We start from the raw sequence: 18,375 nt of genomic DNA, 5'->3' as shown, positions 1-18,375 counted from the left end.
ATAAATAAGTAATTAAGTAAAAAATAGATAAATAAATAATTACTGTAAACAAGAAAGCTCACATAATGAAGATGCTTTAAAATGAAAAAGACACATACAGTAATTTCACTGAAGGAGTTAACACCACCTACAGATCTCAGTTGACTCTGGAGTGGACATTGCCGAGGTGGGAGTAAACACCTGCGTCAAACCAGCACTAAAGCAAGACTCAGGTGAGGGACGTGTGTGGGTGGTGGATGCAAATAGGACGGCTCTGGTTACTCCTGTGCTCGTGACATCAAGAAGCACATGCGCTTGCCTCACCTCACATGTGCAACTGTCACCCCACCCTCAGGCCTCACCACCAGCTGAGGCACAGCCCAGTGTGGCAGCCATCACACACCCTGTTTCTTGCAGACCCAACCCCTGTCTTAATGGAGGACGCTGTATATTGCATAATAGACGTCCCAGGTACAATTTGCAAGATTTTTTTGTTTTCCCTTAGTCCAAGGATGTTGAAAACAGCAAGTGTCAGTTCTGTTTTACTTCATTAGTCGTGTAGAAGCCTGAGACAAGGTTATCATAATCCAGTAAATTTAAAGGTAGAATAGCAGCCTACTTTCTATTGTGTGTGGAAGGTGGAGTCACCCATAATCCACTCATTTGATGTGCTGCCTATTTCTCCCTTCAACTTTATCATTACTTTTCTGTGTCTGCTCTCCTCTATACATATTTCTTCCCATCCATCCTGTTACCTCTTAATTTTTCTTTCACTTCAGGTAATTGTACACTGAATGACTAGTCTAATGGTTTCCTGTAACCCAGGAAACCATTTACAGTGTTGGATGGTAATCATACAGCCATATAACCAAATAGTGGGGCCTACTATGATGCCTCCTATAACTGGGGTGGGTGGGATGCAAATGCAGTGTCCATCCAGGAACCAAACCTCCACACTCATCCCTACACCATGCTATGATGAAGTTCTTCTTAATGGAACATTGGTTCGTAGCATGGGATGACCCTGCAGGGCCAGTTGCTTGCCTATGGTTGAGGGTTTACTTGGCCAGACAGACCAGGGTTACTTAACAACAACAACTTTCCTTTGTAACATTATCTGATGGAAAAGCATGCAGTCACCTCTTGGGGTTCATACCTATGGAATGCCATCCTTCTGGTTCAAGTGTTCTAACTCCTCTCTAATCATTCAGTACAGTGACACTTCTTCATATTATTATTTACTACCACCAGACAGTTGTATTTACTGTAGAAGAAACTTTTCAGCCAGAGAGGTAAGATATCCTTTTTTAACTCCTACATTATAAGAGATCTGTCTTTACTAAACTGTAGTCATCTTGCATTAAATATGATAAAATTCATTGACAAAAATGTACTGAATGAGTTAACTTCATCAGACCAGATATATGTTATTCGTGTTATTTTTGTTACTTTCAGATTATTATATTTGCCTTAGGACACACTTTCTGAGCTGGAGAGGTTAAATATACCCTTCATTGACACTATTTACAGTGGAACTCAGCCAGACTGAATGCAGTTGTCTGGAAGCAGCAAAAAAATACTGTATTATAAAAAGATGTTACGCTGCAGAAAGGATTAATAGAGATTGTTTCTAATATGATATTTAGCTTCTTGCACATTCTCCAGATGCGTCTGCCCAGAGGGAACCAGTGGGTCGGCCTGTAAGCAGCTCAGTCGGAACTTTCGAGGCAAAGGGTGGGCGTGGGCAGTTCCTATCCAGCCTTGCACACATGCACACATCTCTGTTGAGTTCCGCACTGGTCGGGCCGATGGTCTGTTGCTGTATGCTGGACCAGCAGGGGAGGCAGACCACACTAATGCAGAAACAACACCCATTCAGGTGGGTAAACAGTAGTAACAACCAATTTTATATTGTATCATTCAAGGCACAGTACTGTATTTTGAAGGGGCCTAAGTGTAGGCTACCATTGTTCTACACAGGTTAGGCTGAAGTTATGTTATTGTATGCTGGATCAACACATGGGGTGGACCACAATGACACAGAAATACCCCCTATTTAAGTAGGTTTTTGTTGTTATATTTATGGCCTGATTTGGAGAATGGAAAAGGAGTCAGGGGTATTTAGTATAACCAGGCAGCTCCATCATCTGGGTCTGTTTGTGCCACCACATGAAGGTATCCATCTCCAATGCCTTCAGGTAATTAAGAAAGTGATAACAGCAAATCCCATATTACCTCATTCAGGATGCGGGGGTCCAAGGCATAGCTATGCTTGTTCAGTGCATTAAAGAAATATCAGTAATCTCTCAGCATTCCAAATCCCACAGCTCCTAAGATCCAGGATCATCAGTACACTTTTCACCAATACTTGGTCACTGCTTCCATCCAGTAATCTGAATTTTAAATGTCTCCTTCTCCAAGCATAATTTCTAGACAGAACATCCTTTTTGGGGATACGAAAAAGAGAATGTTCAGACAAATTATGAGTTAAAAAAAAAAAAACTTTAATAGGTGTTAAAGCAAAACTTTTTCAAAATATACTCTGGCAGATCTTGTTACCACTTGCCTAGTTTACAAATACCTAACACACCTGTTGTGATACTGAGGTAAATGAATCTCTGAGTCCAGAAATTCAATTTTTTATATGGGATTGATTATGAATTGTTCTGAGGCATAAGGAACTTGCATTTAACATCATTTGCATTGTCTCAGCATATTGTGATCTGTACTTCTTAATATTGTATTATACAATTGTTACTTCTTCTTCTTTTTTTTTTTTTTAGGCCATGCAGTTCTTGTATGTAAATCTCAAGTGATATCTTGTGTTCATTTATTTCTTTCATTTTTATTTTTAATTAAGCAGCCACACACATTATTTCAGTTCTAGACTTGTTTATGAAAGTAAAAATTTTTAAAAATGCTATTTGTATTGAGTCTGTCTTTTTTTGCAATTCTGAAATATTTGACAATGAGAAGTTGCTGAAGCACTTTTTGCATATTTTATCACTGCTTAATATCATCATTCAAATTTTTATTCACAAACTTCCTCCTACTCCTCCTCCTCCTCCTCCACATCATCATCATATCATCATCACCAGGAACTTCATTCCTTAAAGTAGTGCTTGCTACAGGAGGATGTTGTGAGTGTGCAGCTGGTGGGGGGACGGCCTCAGGTGTTACTGGACTCAGGCAGTGGACCCGTGTTCCTGGCAGGTCCACACCTTCCTTCACTGGCAGACTGGGAGTGGCACAGGCTGGATCTCATTTGGGGACCACAGGTAGGATATCGTAATGGCTTACCATACATTTAACGATCATAGATAGATGAGGTAGCAGGAAACTGAGTTAGGATGATGAATGAAAGATTTTGAAATACAGATGTGCAGTATATTACAGTAATCCCTTGATTATCTGACATAATAGAGCTAAAGGTATGTCCGGGTAATGGTTCCATCGGGATAATGGACTTCTCCCCTGACCCCCTTTCGTACATAACCTAATTTTGGAAGCCAGTGTTAGGTCACTTCAGTACATCGTACAACACTTGTTCCTGTTGTTTAACTCTACTCAGTCTGGTCAAACAGACCTAAAAATGCCGTGTGCACACAAAACATAATGGTAAAATGAAATAGAATCATGGTATAATAGAACAAGATCATGGTACAATACAGTAAGCTAGAAAAAAAAATCGTCAACACTCATGATTCGACCATCCCACATCAGTCTTACCCAGGATCTCCTACTTCTAAAGAATCAGCACTACCCTCTTCCTTTTCCTTGGTGAAGGGACCATCATCACACACCTTAGGAAGAGGCATGCAAGGAACACCAAGGCTTGAAGCAGGTAGGGAACAACCACAAAAACCAACATGTTCACTGCCAAAACAACTGTCTGGGAGGAGCTGTTTACTACACAATCGCCACCTAGCAACAATGATAGCAACACCAGGCTATTCCTGCCCGGTCAGAAGCAAAAATGTTCGTGGAGCCATAATTTCCATCTGGATGCAAGCATTTTGTCTGGATATTATGGAAAAATGTACAAATATTGGTTTCTAACAGCCAGATCACAGCATCCAGTAAATGGATTGTCTGGGTAATGGCTGTCCGGATAATCAAGAGATTACTGTATTTATTTATTTATTTTGTTATTATTTGCTTATACAGTATTTATTTCTCATTTTCAGAAGGTAGAAATTGTTGTAGATCGATGTGAGGGTGGTGGAGAATGCAGAGTGGCTGGTCCACTGCCACCACAAGAACGCGCCTTGAGTGTGTCAGCGCCTCTGCAGGTGGGCGGCCTGGCTCACCCTCCCCCAGAACACCTCCAGCATGCATGGCCAGCACGAGTCACAGATGCTGCATTCCTCGGCTGCATTAGGAACTTACGAGTCAATGGAGAGGTAACTGGTGCAGTCTGGTAATTTAGCTTTACAGATAACAATGGACTTAATGGCTAATTAAGTATTTGTACATCGTTTATTCTGGATCATACCCCACCCCATTACAGTATTTAGCAGTAAAAATGATGGTGATGATATTGATGTGAGTGTGAGATGAATGTTTATAATCAGCAATGAATGGCAGTGTAATGTGTGTTTCAGCTGAGAGACCTTGGTGAAGGTGTGTTGGGTGAGGACAGTTCCCCAGGATGCCCTGGCCAGGACGCCTGCACACTTGCTGGACACCCTTGTCAAAACAATGCTAGGTATGTTATTCATAAATTAATTGAGTATGTATACCATCTGTGAATTAACCATTAACCTCTTTGGCATACATATGGATAAGAAAGTCTACAGACATACTGTGGAAATTATGTGATTTCAGAATGAGCCTTTGCATTAGGGAACTTGAGGAGATTTGCTTTGGAAGACTTTGTAACTAGGAGTGCAGCCATAAGGTTAACAAGGTTGAAATTGGCAAGCCTGGAATACTGTATTGCCTTTCAGAGTGTATGATAATAATTTATGTTGGCTATGCATGTACTGTACAGTAGTAGGTAAATATGTGTATGTCCATTGTGCCAGACAGCACAAGGTACTATGTGTCTATGACGTGCAAGTAATCAGTAGGTAGTATTCTTTTCCCTGGGATATGGGAGTACGTTACAGTTTAGTCCTTGTTGTTTATTATTTATTCCAATATATCCCAGCTTTTTCCATACATTTGGTAATATAAATTGAAGGATACAAGCATATAAATTTTATTGATAGCATGGAAGATTAATATATATATTTTCTAAATTACTGTGACTTAACAGCAAAGAGGAATGCAAAAATAAGGAACATATGGCAGGGGTTCTTTCATATACACAGCTGAAGACAGCTCACTGTCCCACCTTGTGATTATATAAGATTTGATACTGGCATTAGTGTAAAGTATAGTTTCATTGCTCCCTTCTAAATTTGTCTTTTCAACAGGTGTGTTGGTGTGGGTGGGAAGGGGTCATGTGAGTGTGAGTCAGGCTGGGCGGGTGAAACCTGCATGCACCGCACTCAGCCTGTCTTTTTTGCACACAGCAGTTATGTCAAGATGGCACTCACCTCTGTTCCACCTCCACATACCACCTTCCTCCAGCTCAGGTGAGGTCAACTGGCCTTCAGTCATAGTCCCTTCCTTACTAGAACTACACTTGATCATTACATGCCCCCTCACACTTGCCCATATTCCCACACTCTTAACTTCATCACCTGGAACCACAGTACACTATATAGTCCATTCCAGATTAGAATGACAGTTACCCATATGGGTGATGTAGTTTGAGTGAGAAATATGAGTAAAATTCTGATATTGGAATGGACTGTGTTGTTGCCTCAGTCCTTGCTCATTGAGCAGTTGAGGAGCTTTTTTACTAGGTCCTTTTAATTTATGCAAAAATAAGAAAGCAGTGATTAAAACTCTAAAAATATTGTTACATAAGGAGTCAGATATGTGATAGCCCTGTTTACTACACAACATAAGAAATCTTTTGACATAGCTTATGTTGTTTTAGCCCGCTGCACCTTGCTTATTGGCAAGTTAAGGAGCCACAGCATAAGAACCCAGTTATTTGTGCAGAAAATATAAACAAAAGGTTCAAGCTGTACTAAAAATTGTTTCATCCATAACTTATCAAATGAAATGAAATCCTAGAACTACACCAACCATTTGATTTATGCAGAAGTAGAACCCAAAGACTGAATCCTTTCAAAAAATAATCCTGTTAAAGAAAATGGAATTAAGAGAGCCTTTGTGTTTTAAAAAATAATCCATTCAGAGAAAGTAAAAGAAAAAAAAAAAGGTCTGTTTTCTTTTTGTGTAACTGACAAGTGCCTGTAGGATAAAGCCAGTTCAATTCATGTCAGGTTAAAAAAAATGAGTGAAATCTGTGTTATGTTCATCTTTATATATTTCTTTTCCTCACCAAGTCATGTGTTTCATGAAATTTCTTTTATTTCTCCCTCTCATGCTCTCATTTACCATATCCAGACATCTTTTTGGCCTTCCTTGCCTCGCCTTGTTCTCAGACTCACACATATATGCAATACCCTCCTCTCCTCCTAGTTCATAATCATTCTGTCTTTATACCATCAAAATGCTCTTCTACCCACTGATCAATAGAAGGGCCATGCAGACAGTCTTCATTATTAAGTCACGGATGTGTTCCATACTGTTACAACATTTTCCATGCAATTGGTGATGATAAATGGGGAACCAGGGGAATTAAGATTTATAGGTTATAGTGGATTTTTGATTGACAAATTAATTTTCCATCCATCCATCCATCATCCAATCCTGCATTACTCCATGAGGAGTGTAGGAGCAGGGGGCTAGGCAAGTTGGTCCTGACATTTAAGATGAGAGCGATGTTATACCATTATTTACTGTAGACCCATTCAACCAGAGGAGGTGCTTTATATTTTATCCTGACAAATACCTAGTGATTTATTCAGCTAAGGAGAGATGCCTTGGGGTGGAAGGGTTAGAAAAAGTCTCCATTACCCTGCTGCTGTGTCAACTGTATTTTATTCTAGCCAGTGCCAGAAAATATATTATTAATTTTTAAAGAGACATGTAAGGATGAAGAGGTTCTTACTGTATAATAACATGAAATGAGGCAACATACAGCAAGGGGATATGGTAAAAAAATTTTTTGCAAGGTTGTGGACATGGGAACAATAAAAACAGAGAACTTTGAAAATGTTATTTACACAAGCAGGTCCTGTTATACAAGTATCTGCTATACAAGAAACCAGTGATATGAGAATGGGCAATTTAGACCCGATCTCAGTTATGCGAGCAGGGTCAGTTAGCCTAACCCTATTTTTCTCTTAATTTATGTACTCTGTTATATGAGTTTCACGATCCTTTTATTTTGTTTGATATACAAGTGTCTGCTCTTCTGCTATCCAAGCAGTCTTCCATCAACACATCCCACTCATTTAATGGGACCCAGCTGTATTGAGGACTCACTGTTATATATTTGTAAGGTTTCGTACGTGGGAACACTCTGGTCAGCTGGTGTGGGTGGGGTCACAACATGGGCGTGACCTGGCAGCGCTACACCTAGTCAGTGGGCGGGTGTGTCTGAAGCTGCTGCTACACCCTGCTGCACTCACACACCTCTGCCTCACCCAGGTCGTCCTTGCTGATGGGCAGTGGCATACCATATATATCCGAAGGTACTGTATAAGGTTTTAATTTCAAAATTATAATGATGTGGTATTAATAATAATGATAAATAATAATAATGATAACTAGGAAACACTCAAAGAGCGCATACCTCCACCAATGCATGATCCAGATTTGGATCCACCCCAAAATTTAATAAATTCTTCCTTGGCCCATGGCCCACCCTTCCACTAAACTTCATTGATATAATTGAGAACTTTTGAAGATACTGTCCGGGCAGACAGACAAACGTAGGTGAATATATAACCTCCTTCAACTTCATTGGTGGAGGTAATAATAATAACTTTATCATCGTTGTTATCCTCATGTTTTTTTCACTTAAAAATAGGATGAAGTAGGATGCTGATGCAAGAAAAGAAGAAATATGAAATTAGGAGAAGTACCAAAAGCATGCTCAGTGAAATGGGCCCGACATCCATAGAATAATAATATTATTATATGAATAATATTATTGTTTTTGTGAGGGCAGAGTGTGTGAGTGAATAGTGATGATATACTGTAATGAAAACAGTGCCAACAACCAGAATAATGGTGTTACATTTGTGAGGATAGAGTTTGTGAGTGAACAGAGATGGAAGTGAACCAGAGTGACTAATTATGATGATGATGATGATGTTGGCTATGTGGAGAGGATGTAAACTGAGAGACCAATGAGGAGAGTGTATGTGAGTGAAGGAGAGGGGAGGAGAGGGAAGGGGAAATGGAGGATGAGATGGAGAGATGAAGTGGAGAGGTATATGAGAGAGGGGGGTGTGGGCTAGGGGGAGGGCAGTGAAATGACGGGGGACAGTGCAACACGGAGGCGATTTGATTCTGGCCACCCCTTATGGTATTAAGGCTTGTGGCAGTTGATAGATCGATAGAGAGATAGATGTTGATGAGGATGAGGATGATGATACTGAAGACTACAATAACACATCCAACAATAATAATTATGTTTTTGTGAGGACAGGGTAGGTGAGTGGGCAGAGATGGAGGTGGACCAAGGTGATGGCCCACTGTACAATGCTACCCCAGCCCCTGCCTCCCCCCAGGGATGGTCCACACCCCTCCTGGTGGACCGACAGGAGGGGGTCTATGTAGGAGGCTCACCAGAGTATGTAGGAGTGAGCCTCTATGTTGTTCATCATGACTTCCATGATGGTAAGATCTTTTTGCCTTTTGTTCTGCATAGCTCTCTTAATGGTAAGTTCTTTTAACCCATTGTTCATGATGACTGCCTTGATGGTAAGTCCTGTTTGCCTTTTGTTCTTCACAGTTTTCATGACATTAAGTTCTTTTTGTCCTTCGCTGGCCACCATTTCCATGACTATAAGCATTTTCCACCATTTTTATGAATGGCGATATTAGTGTTTGTTATTGAGGCAGTTGTCAGTTCAATCACAAGATTTTTTTTTTTTTCAATATATCTCAAAGTTCTCCATACAACTGGTACTATACTACAAGTTAGGGAAAACTAGTAAAGCTCCTTTATAGGTAGCAGTGGATCTGTAATCAGTAATTTTTATATAATTTACTGATAGAAATCCAGTTAGAGAAAGTTGTGTACAAATGTGCCAAGGTTTGATTGCAAGAGGCCAGAGGTTTTTCTTTAATTTGTAATGTTGTCGGGGATGTAGGATGGTTTCTTATGACTTAAATTAACTGGATTATGGAAGTGTAGTTATTAACCCTACCAAGCCCTGAACTCTGTGTGGCTTGCAATGGGGCAGCAAAAATGAGGCTGTTACCAATTATTTTTTACCTAATAAAGACTATTTATAACTAGGACTTACTGTCCAGATCTTTCTTTTGTAATATATGATGTTTGTCAGGCGCCTCAATGACCTGCAGGTGTCTTGAGTGCCCAGATGCATGTTCTTTCTGTTTCTTCCAAAAATTTAGATGTTTAAGTTCACTGATAATTAGCCTTTTTTTTTTTCTTTTTTTTTTTTAAATCTCACTCATGGTATGTGTCCAAGTGTCTAGACATACAATAAGATCTCCTTAATCTCTTTTACAGTGTGGATCTGTTTGAACTGTGTCACACAGCCAAAGACCTCTTCTCTCTTGATGGAGCAGTATTATATAATGGTTGTATGACTAGATCCATGTGTTTGGTAATTTGGACCTTCTTTTTTGTTATATATGTGTTCCTCCAATGATGTTTAAGGTTGCCTGGATGACCTACGAGTGTCTGGAGTGCCACTTCCCCTTCCACCTCTGGTTAACACATCAGCCCTAGCCCAAGCCACCATGTTCACTAGTGTGTCTGCTGGCTGTACTGCCCCACCAGCCTGCAATAATGTCACCTGCCTCACCCCATTCACCTGTATTGATGTCTGGTGGAGGCATGAATGTGGGTTAGTACAGTACTTTCTTTATCTCTCTGTATCTGCATGTCTCATTCTGTCCACATCTGTTAGTTTGTAATATATTCCACACTAAGAAATACACTGTGTGAGGAAATTAAGAGGAAGTTCCTCATTAAAAAACAAACATTGTAGACAAATTAAGAGATTGCAAGGCTATTGAGAATGTTAGTGGGGTAATGCACATGGACAGGTCAAAGTGGTTTGAACACATGATGAGAATGTGTGAGAGCTATTGGATGGGAGAGCTGAATGTTAGACCAAGGAAGATGTGGAATGAAACTGCATGAAAGGGCCTCGTGCTTAGAGAACTTGACCAGAATTCTTTACGAACAATGAAAGAAAAGGTTGACTTTGGCGAACAAGGAACACTGCATTACAGAATGTATGAATGTACAATATTTCTTAGTCTGTCTGTCTGTCTGTGTCTCTTCACTAGCATGATACTGTTTATACTTTCATCCTCGCTCATAGGGTTATCAGACACCAGAGACCAAACCAGAGTGAATGAAGTATTGTATTACAAGAAAAAATATGACAAAGCAAAATTATTCTAGAATATAATTAACTGTGAAGCTACATAACCTGGTGAATGTTTTTGGGGTATCCGATAGAGCCAGGATTCCGGGGGGTTGAATGATGAGTGAATGGAAGCGTGGCCCATTGGATTGGGCAATTTTGGGCTGTCTGGACATTGCTACTCCTCACCCTGCCTTGGGTGGGAAAGGAGGTCCGGATGATGATGATGATGATGATGATAATGATGATGATGATATAATTAACTGCTGTGAAGATTTATATGTCCTGCAGAGTGATTAAAATAATTGTTAACCATGGACCTTCAGGTGCCTAGAGGGATCAGAGGTTACACGAGAGGGTGGGCACTGTGAAGACGTGGATGAGTGTCAGTGGTCACCCTGTCTTAATGGTGGAACCTGTGCCAATGCCAGCCCAGGGTATTTTTGCCACTGTCCTTCCTCCTACATTGGTGAGACCCAAAATACATGCTGCTTATTGCTGTGTTTCTCAAGTTTTGCCAACTCTCATGCTTCCCAGTCTTTTGACCAAAAGAGCTTGACCATGTTTTTGTACATTTACATAGAGTGTTTGTGGTCAGTAAACTCTAAATAATATAATCCATGTGGCCAGTAAATATATAAAAAGACATGAATATATTTAAAATACAGTTTCTTATAATTTCATTAAATATTTGTTAATAAAAAAAAATTATGTTCTGATATGAAGCTGTATTTATACTGTATATGCAAAGAGAAAATTAATATGTATTCATAGGTATACCAAATTTTGAAGGAAGAGGTACTACAGGGTCCTTTAAGCTAATGATAACACAGCTGCTTCCCAAGAACAGAGGCAGTGACTGATGTGTATTGCAGGGCAGCACTGTGAGGCAAGGTCAGTGGTGGAACATGGCTTCACCCTCTCCCTGGCGACACTGGTGGCTTCACTGGTATGGTTCTTCATACTCTTAGGTCAGTACCAGGTTTAATTGCTCATGAGTTACATTTTGTCATCATAATCAACAGTAACAGTATTAGCATCTCACTCACAGTTATAAATGTCGTTAGTAAGATTCATCATAATAATTGTCTTCATCATCATAACGTTTTTTTTGCTGTCACTAAAAGGGTGATTTGAATACCAGTAAGCATCATGATCCTTATCATCACCCTGTCTTCACTACAGTAGTGAGATGGATAGGCTTTAAATATGAATCATCATCATCATCATCAAATAGGTATTTTAGAATAAAGGGGATACAGTATTCTCAGACTGTGCATATTTTTAACCCTGTCATATCATATCTTTTCCAGAGGTCATCCTTAAGCAAAGCATAAATGATCTGGCAGTAGCAAGAATAATAGTTAAAAGATGTGCTTGTACTGGAGTGGTTAAGTTAGATTTATTTAAATTCCCCTATTATCAAAGGCCTTTCTCTCACCATCCACTGCTCTCGGGTGACTGTAGCCCTTTTCTCTCTTCCTTCCTTCTTCTCTTCCATCCTCTTCTGTCTTTCTTTCCTTCATTCCTTCCTCTTCAGTCTGTCTACAGGTGACTCTGCACTGAGTGACAAGCCAAATGGTTTCCTGTACTCTAGGAAACCATTTACTACACTGGTAACCATATAACCAGTATCACATTATGGGTTTGGGTAGTTTAGTGGGTAATTAAGGCACTCCAGTCTAATTGAGCCTGTAAAGATTTATAGCAGGGATGAATGAGGCTGGTCGCTCTCATCTTAAATGTCAGGACCAACTTGCCAACCCCTGGGCTCCAACACTTCTCATGGGGCACCATAGGAATGGATGATGAATGATTGATGATGATCAAAGGCCTTGCTGAAGCTTCACTATTAAAAGTTTTCCTTAAAACTCAATAAATTAGCTGACTAAACCAGGCTTAAAATATAAAACACAAAACTGTACAAAAGGAAACAAGGGTCGTCCAGCTGTCTAAAACTAGAACCTGCTGGTATTTTCAGACTTTCATTTATACAGCTGGTCAGCTCAGGAACTTCTTTCCTCAGTCTGCCCTTCCCACTGCCTGTGACCTCGTCTGTTACATGTCCAGGTATCTCAGAATGAATGTATATTGATTTGGTTTCTTTTTTTCTATTATCCTTGGAAGAAACAAGTCTTGCAGGTTCTCAACTATTTGCTTTTTTTATTCGTGGAAAGAAAAACAAGCAAAAAGCAAAACAGTATTATAATAGAAAAAAGTAAGGTTCACTTCTTTGGTCTTCTGTTTAACAAGGGTCATGGTAGTGATGTAGGCAGGGACATGCTTACTGTATGTCTTTCACTTCTCCCCCTAATGTATCATGTCAAATCAAGAATCATATTTAGGCAGAGCAACGTACGAAGCCTGTCTCAGTTTGGAAGTGTTAGTTAACGGAAGGAAGTGAGAAGTAGAAGTGCTGGAACATCAGGAGTAAAAGTGGTAGAATATCAGGTGAACATATTCATATAACCTCAGTTACACATGTCTGATCTCATGTATAACAGTGGTCGTGGTTGTGGTCTACGTAATCCATCTGAGACGACGGCAACAAAAGTCGAGGGAGTTTAGTGAGAGTGATGGAACAGAGGAGAAGACAACAAGGGACTCCAGCAGACACAGTGACACACAGTTGGAGGTGACAGAGTTGAAATTGGTAGCAGGAGTCAGCACACCTTCCCACTCGGCACATAAAAAAGATGCAGGTTTATCAAGTAAGGCTGTTAAAGAGACCGAGAGAATGAATTTAGTTTATTAGTATGTGAGGGAAAGTGGTTTGGATTAATGGGAAAGTGCTTGAGGGAAGAAGTATGGATTCATAAGAAAAGGAGAGACTGAGTATCCTTATCTCTTTAATATAAGAAAGAGATGAGGAGAAGAACATCAACAGTGAGATGGATAGATGAATTAATAAGAGAAGACATGAGGGATAGCAGTTTGGATTAATGGACGGAAGATTATATGAAGCGACAGAGGTAAGTTGGCAAAAGGAGTCAACATGTGTTTTACTCAGCTCTTTAGGAGAATTCAGATTCAGTATTTAAGAATGAAATTATGAAAACTAATTATAACAAAGAAGATTGATGGCATGGAAGAGTACGGATATGTGGATAGCTGGAGAAAGTGGAATTGTGTGTAAAGGATGATGGCTTGGGTTTGTGGATGCATGGAAAAATATAATGGAAGACTGTGCATGAGAAAACATCTTGGATTCATTGTTGGAAGGATGTGTGAGGTGATGGAGATGGAGTTGTTGGTGGAGGCCATTACACACTCTCATACAGTGCTCAGGAAGGACATGGATTTACATAATAAGGTTGAGTTGTTGGAGAGAAGAAGAGGGAGACCAAGAATGAGGTGGATGCTATGTGGAAGGGTCCATAAGGGAAGGCAGCTTGAATTTGTTGATATGATGATAAAGTAGAAGAATGCTTGAAGGAAAGCAGTTTGGATTCATGGAAGGAGTGAAGATGAGTAATAAAAGAGGGACTTGGGTGTGGTATGGCTATGTGAAAAGTGCTTGGGTGAGATGTAACAGTGTGTGGTGTGGCAATGTGTGGTGTAGCAGTGTGAGGTGTGGCAGTGTGAAGTGTGTGGTGTGGTAGTATGTAGTGTAGCAGTGTGAGATGTGGCAGCATGATGAAGTGGTGTGGATGTGTGTGGTATGGCACTGTGTGCTGTGATAGTGTGGTATGATAGTTTCAGGTGAGGTAGTGTGAGGTATGGTTGTGTGTGGTATTGAAGTGGATGGTGTGGTGTTGCAGTGTATGGTGTGGTGTGATATGGCAGTTTGAGTGGTGACGTAGCTTGGTTTTGAGATCATGTAATTATAACTCTCCAGTACTAGGTGTTGGTGTACTAGGGTGTTATGGTGAAGGTGGTGATGGTGGAGAGGGTAGTGGTTGTGGGTGTACTGATGAGCTTGTATAGTCAGATGTGATCTCATTAGAAAGTCTTCAGAATATGGTTCTGTATGTGAATCTTATACTGCACTGGAAGAGGATTATTGTAGAGTTTATTTTTTCACCCCTTTTACTTGCCTCTGAATAAGCCTACTGGAGTTGTTGTTGTTGCTTAACTCCAGTCTGTCTGGCTGAGCAGATCCATTGACCCTAAGTAAGCAACTGCCTCTGGGGGCTTGTCCTACAGGTACATGCATTAGACAGCATGTTATTAGGATCAGAACAGGGCCCTTCCCATGGTGAGGTTCAGGGAAATATGAGGAGGTTTGTCTTCCTCATGGATGCTGTAGATGTTCCACCCAGGGTGCACAGCGCCACCATGTATAGGCAGGTCTGCCATCAAAACATTAAAAAAGTGAAGAGAAAATATAAGTTTGGAAAGGGTAAAGCAATATGTTATGTTACTAATGTGTATACATTAACAGGTGTTGATGTACTAAGACATGACACAGAAGGGGCTGGTGGTGGTAAGGGTGGTGGTGAGGGTAGTGGCAGTGGGTGTGTATGTCCATCCCGCCTCACACCTGTTGATGACCTCCGTAACTATGCCTATGAGGGTGACGGCAGCTCACCAGGCTCACTGTCATCTTGTTGCTCTGGTAAGTTGGTGCATTGTAACAACCTCCACCATTTTAATGTACTTGATCATCTTGCTTTATATAGTTTATTTTGAAAGTTTTTTTTTTTTTTTCTTTCTACTATTGGCATCAGAAGTCCTATCACATCGCCTGGATTAGGTTTGATGATGATGATGATGATGATATTTCTTTCTTATTCATTCTTTGTCTTTTCATATTTCTGAATATAGTTCAGGATGCTGATAATAGGGATGATGATGATGACAGTGATTATGATTCCACTTTCATATTTTCTTTTTCTAAGTTTTCTGAATCTTTGTTTCTGAAGTCATGAAGATGGTGATGATAATGCAGTTACCATTACTCTTATAAACATGATCATTTATTTCAGGTGGCAAATTTGGCGGCGAGTTCCGACTTCTGGGAGGGTTTCAAGAAGTGTCTAATCTGCTTAATTGCCTTGGGAGTCCTCAGGCAAAGGAGACAACTAATATAAGTGAAGTGCTAGCCAGTGGTATGGAAAGTGGGGCTATGCAGCTTAGCTCCTCTTTCTCTCACACACCCACGAGTGATCAAATTTTGTCAAACTCAAAAACTACATTGAGAGATATGAAAAATAATAATTCCAAGGTGATAGACAAGTCAAAGAAAAATACAATTATTGTCTCAGTGGCGGACATGTTGCAGACTAAATTGGACAGAAGTAATTTAAGTGTGGATAGGGATTTGGATAATACATGTGTGAATAGGTGTAATGTAATTCAAGGACTTAGGGAATCATCATTAGCACATGGAACTGAGGATAATCAACATAAATACCAGTGTGACAAAGCATTTCACAGTTCACTTAAGAGGCGCAAGACATTCATTGCCGTGACCTCCGCTGGTTCAGGCGGCACGGAAAACTTAGCCACCACCAGCTGTTATTCCCACATCCCAGTGTTGAGTAGAAGTGGAGAAATGTTACTGAAAACCTGTGAGGCATGTCATTCCTGCACTGCTTCACCTTGGCACTGCAGCTGCGCACTAGAGAAACACAAGAGCACAAGGCACAGTAAATCAGCCTCTGCTCTCATCAGCAAGTCTGCCTCTACCCACATCACATTACCCCATGTGAAGAATAGCACCATAAGTTATGCTGTTACTGATGGTACTGCGAGAGGGACCAGGTGTGTAAGTAAGGAATGTAAGAGCAAGAGTTTAGCTACAGACACTGCTTGTTCTTGTTCATCCTCCTTATCAAGATCGATGGATATTAGTAGCCAGTTTAATCAGTTGGACTTTGGGTACAGAATTGGGGGTGGAAGGAAGTAGTGTATAACTTCAGTAAAGAAATTTATTAATGTCATTTTCAGTAATAAACATATCTAGATACATTACAATCAGATATTCACCACTACTAAAATTAACTTCAACAGCGTGATGAGTGTGGTGACATCCCCTTTATTTTTGGCCATCCCACCCTGTCCAATTATATTCTCTGTAGGAAGAGACCCCTCATACTGGAGGAATTAATAAGAACATTAATAGTAATCATCATCATCGTCATCATCATCATCCAGACCTCCTTTCCCACCCAAGGGCAGGGTGAGGAGTAGCGGTGTCCGGACAGCACAAACTTGCCCAATCCAAATAGGCCACACTTCCATTCACTCGTCATTCAAGCCCTCGGAATCCTGGCTCTACAGGATATGCCAAAAACATTCACCACATTCAGCGGTTTCACACAAACGTATCCAACTGAGTCAATAATAATAATGACCGAGCTTCTTCTTGAGAAGAGCCAGTTCATCAGAGTAATTCATTAGTGCTCAAAGCCTTAAGATAATGACGTGAAGATCCTATCATAAGCCGTATTGCATAAAAAAAGTTGCTTCTATTAAACACTATAATCATTCACCACAGTACCATCAGAAAAAAATTCTCCAATAATCATGAGACCACTTGATTATTCATAGTCATTGGACGAATTACTGTACTCACTGACGTAACTCCTTCACTACAGAGGGTCTCACTTAAGCTGAAGAATTCTCTCATTTCCTGTTGATAGCAAAGTTGATAAAGCACTTACTGCATAGAAACGTAATAGAAACCTTATCTAATTCACTTATTAATAGGGCTGTCTTCTCAGCAGACTCAAAGGGTTTTGTGGTAGGAAATATAAAATAAATATGATGACCTCCTACTAAAGGGGTAAATTAGTCACCTCACACAAAACCAGCCTTGACTTAAATGTTAAAGCCTGGGTAAGTTTTCCAGCACTGAAGCTTTCATGATAGATACAGTTGCCTCTTCAAACTCTGATGTAGATGATAAAATTCTGTGTGACATTGGTGACAACTTTTATTATTCAAACATGATTATTCTGCCTCATATTGTCTGAGGCTTTGCTGCTTTTTGTCCTTAGGCAGGCTGCAGTAATTTTTTTTTTTAACACTGTGTTCCCTTTTGCTGATAAGGGCAAAGGCATTGCCCCTGGGTAAAACTTTGGTTTTGGAGCCTGTAGCACTTTATGACCAGATGCTGTTCCTGATGTCTACCATTGGCCCTTGGGTCGGTCTGAGCGCTCTAACTCACTGAGCCACGGCTGATTATTCTGAGAAATTGAAAGTGCAGGCATTGCCATATTAGTTTGTATTTTTATGAGTAACAGCATAGCGAATGTGTGGTTTGTTGCCTTAAGTGTCTGGATTGGGTAGCCCTGGGCCAGTGTGTTGCTTGATAGAGCAAGAAAGGATTAGATGATAGATGGTTGAAGCAGAACATGCAGTCTTGAATCAAAACCTGCCATGTCCTTGTTTCATACTGTATGTCATAATGAGACATTGGATAATATTTTAATTGACTTCCTGTTTGTGTTTCCAACCCATTCCCTTTATTACAGTGAGAAACAGAGTTATGATGATGCTGATGATGTTAACAGTGAGGATATGCTAACCAGTTATGTTCCTAAGAATGCATAACATTCATTTGATATGCAGTTGCCATCACATTTGTCTGAATGCACTTAGTAAACTTTCTCCAAGAAAAGTGTGATATTGACCAGGCTGTAACATTATTGTTTCATATATTGTCTGTTAGCTATAACATGGCAGCTACTTTTCCATTTTCCCTTCTCTTCCCTCTCTTCTCTTCTTTCACTTCTCTTTTCCTCCCTTTCCATCTATGCCTTCTATTCCTTTTTCTTCACTACTCTGTTTCCTTTCTTTTTCTTGTTTCTCTTCCCTTTCCTTTGTTTCTCTTCACTTGTTTTCAATACTCCTCTCTTTCTTCATGTAAATGGGGAGCCACAGTAGTGTAGATTGCTAAGGCAGCACC

At 40.1% G+C, this 18,375-nt stretch overlaps 1 protein-coding gene across 1 annotated transcript in view; it reads left to right on the top strand.

Moving 5' to 3' along the window:
- LOC145398103 (putative neural-cadherin 2) overlaps window positions 1–18,375 on the top strand; it is a 78,522-nt gene that overhangs the window by 35,106 nt on the left and 25,041 nt on the right. The window contains 15 exon segments of the mRNA XM_080271057.1: window positions 134–450; window positions 1,645–1,858; window positions 3,111–3,257; window positions 4,167–4,382; window positions 4,584–4,687; window positions 5,400–5,561; window positions 7,449–7,640; window positions 8,603–8,793; window positions 9,803–9,992; window positions 10,847–10,989; window positions 11,396–11,491; window positions 13,025–13,222; window positions 14,905–15,078; window positions 15,449–15,571; window positions 15,824–16,207. Of these exon segments, the coding sequence (XP_080127183.1) occupies window positions 134–450; window positions 1,645–1,858; window positions 3,111–3,257; window positions 4,167–4,382; window positions 4,584–4,687; window positions 5,400–5,561; window positions 7,449–7,640; window positions 8,603–8,793; window positions 9,803–9,992; window positions 10,847–10,989; window positions 11,396–11,491; window positions 13,025–13,222; window positions 14,905–15,078; window positions 15,449–15,571; window positions 15,824–16,207 (2,851 nt within the window).

The sequence above is a fragment of the Coenobita brevimanus genome, chromosome 44 (assembly GCF_032717465.1).
Source record: "Coenobita brevimanus isolate Jiangsu-jjx chromosome 44, ASM3271746v2, whole genome shotgun sequence".
NCBI lineage: Eukaryota > Metazoa > Arthropoda > Malacostraca > Decapoda > Coenobitidae > Coenobita > Coenobita brevimanus.
Note: the sequence above shows the minus strand (reverse complement) of the source record. Positions and strands in the feature narration are given on the sequence as shown.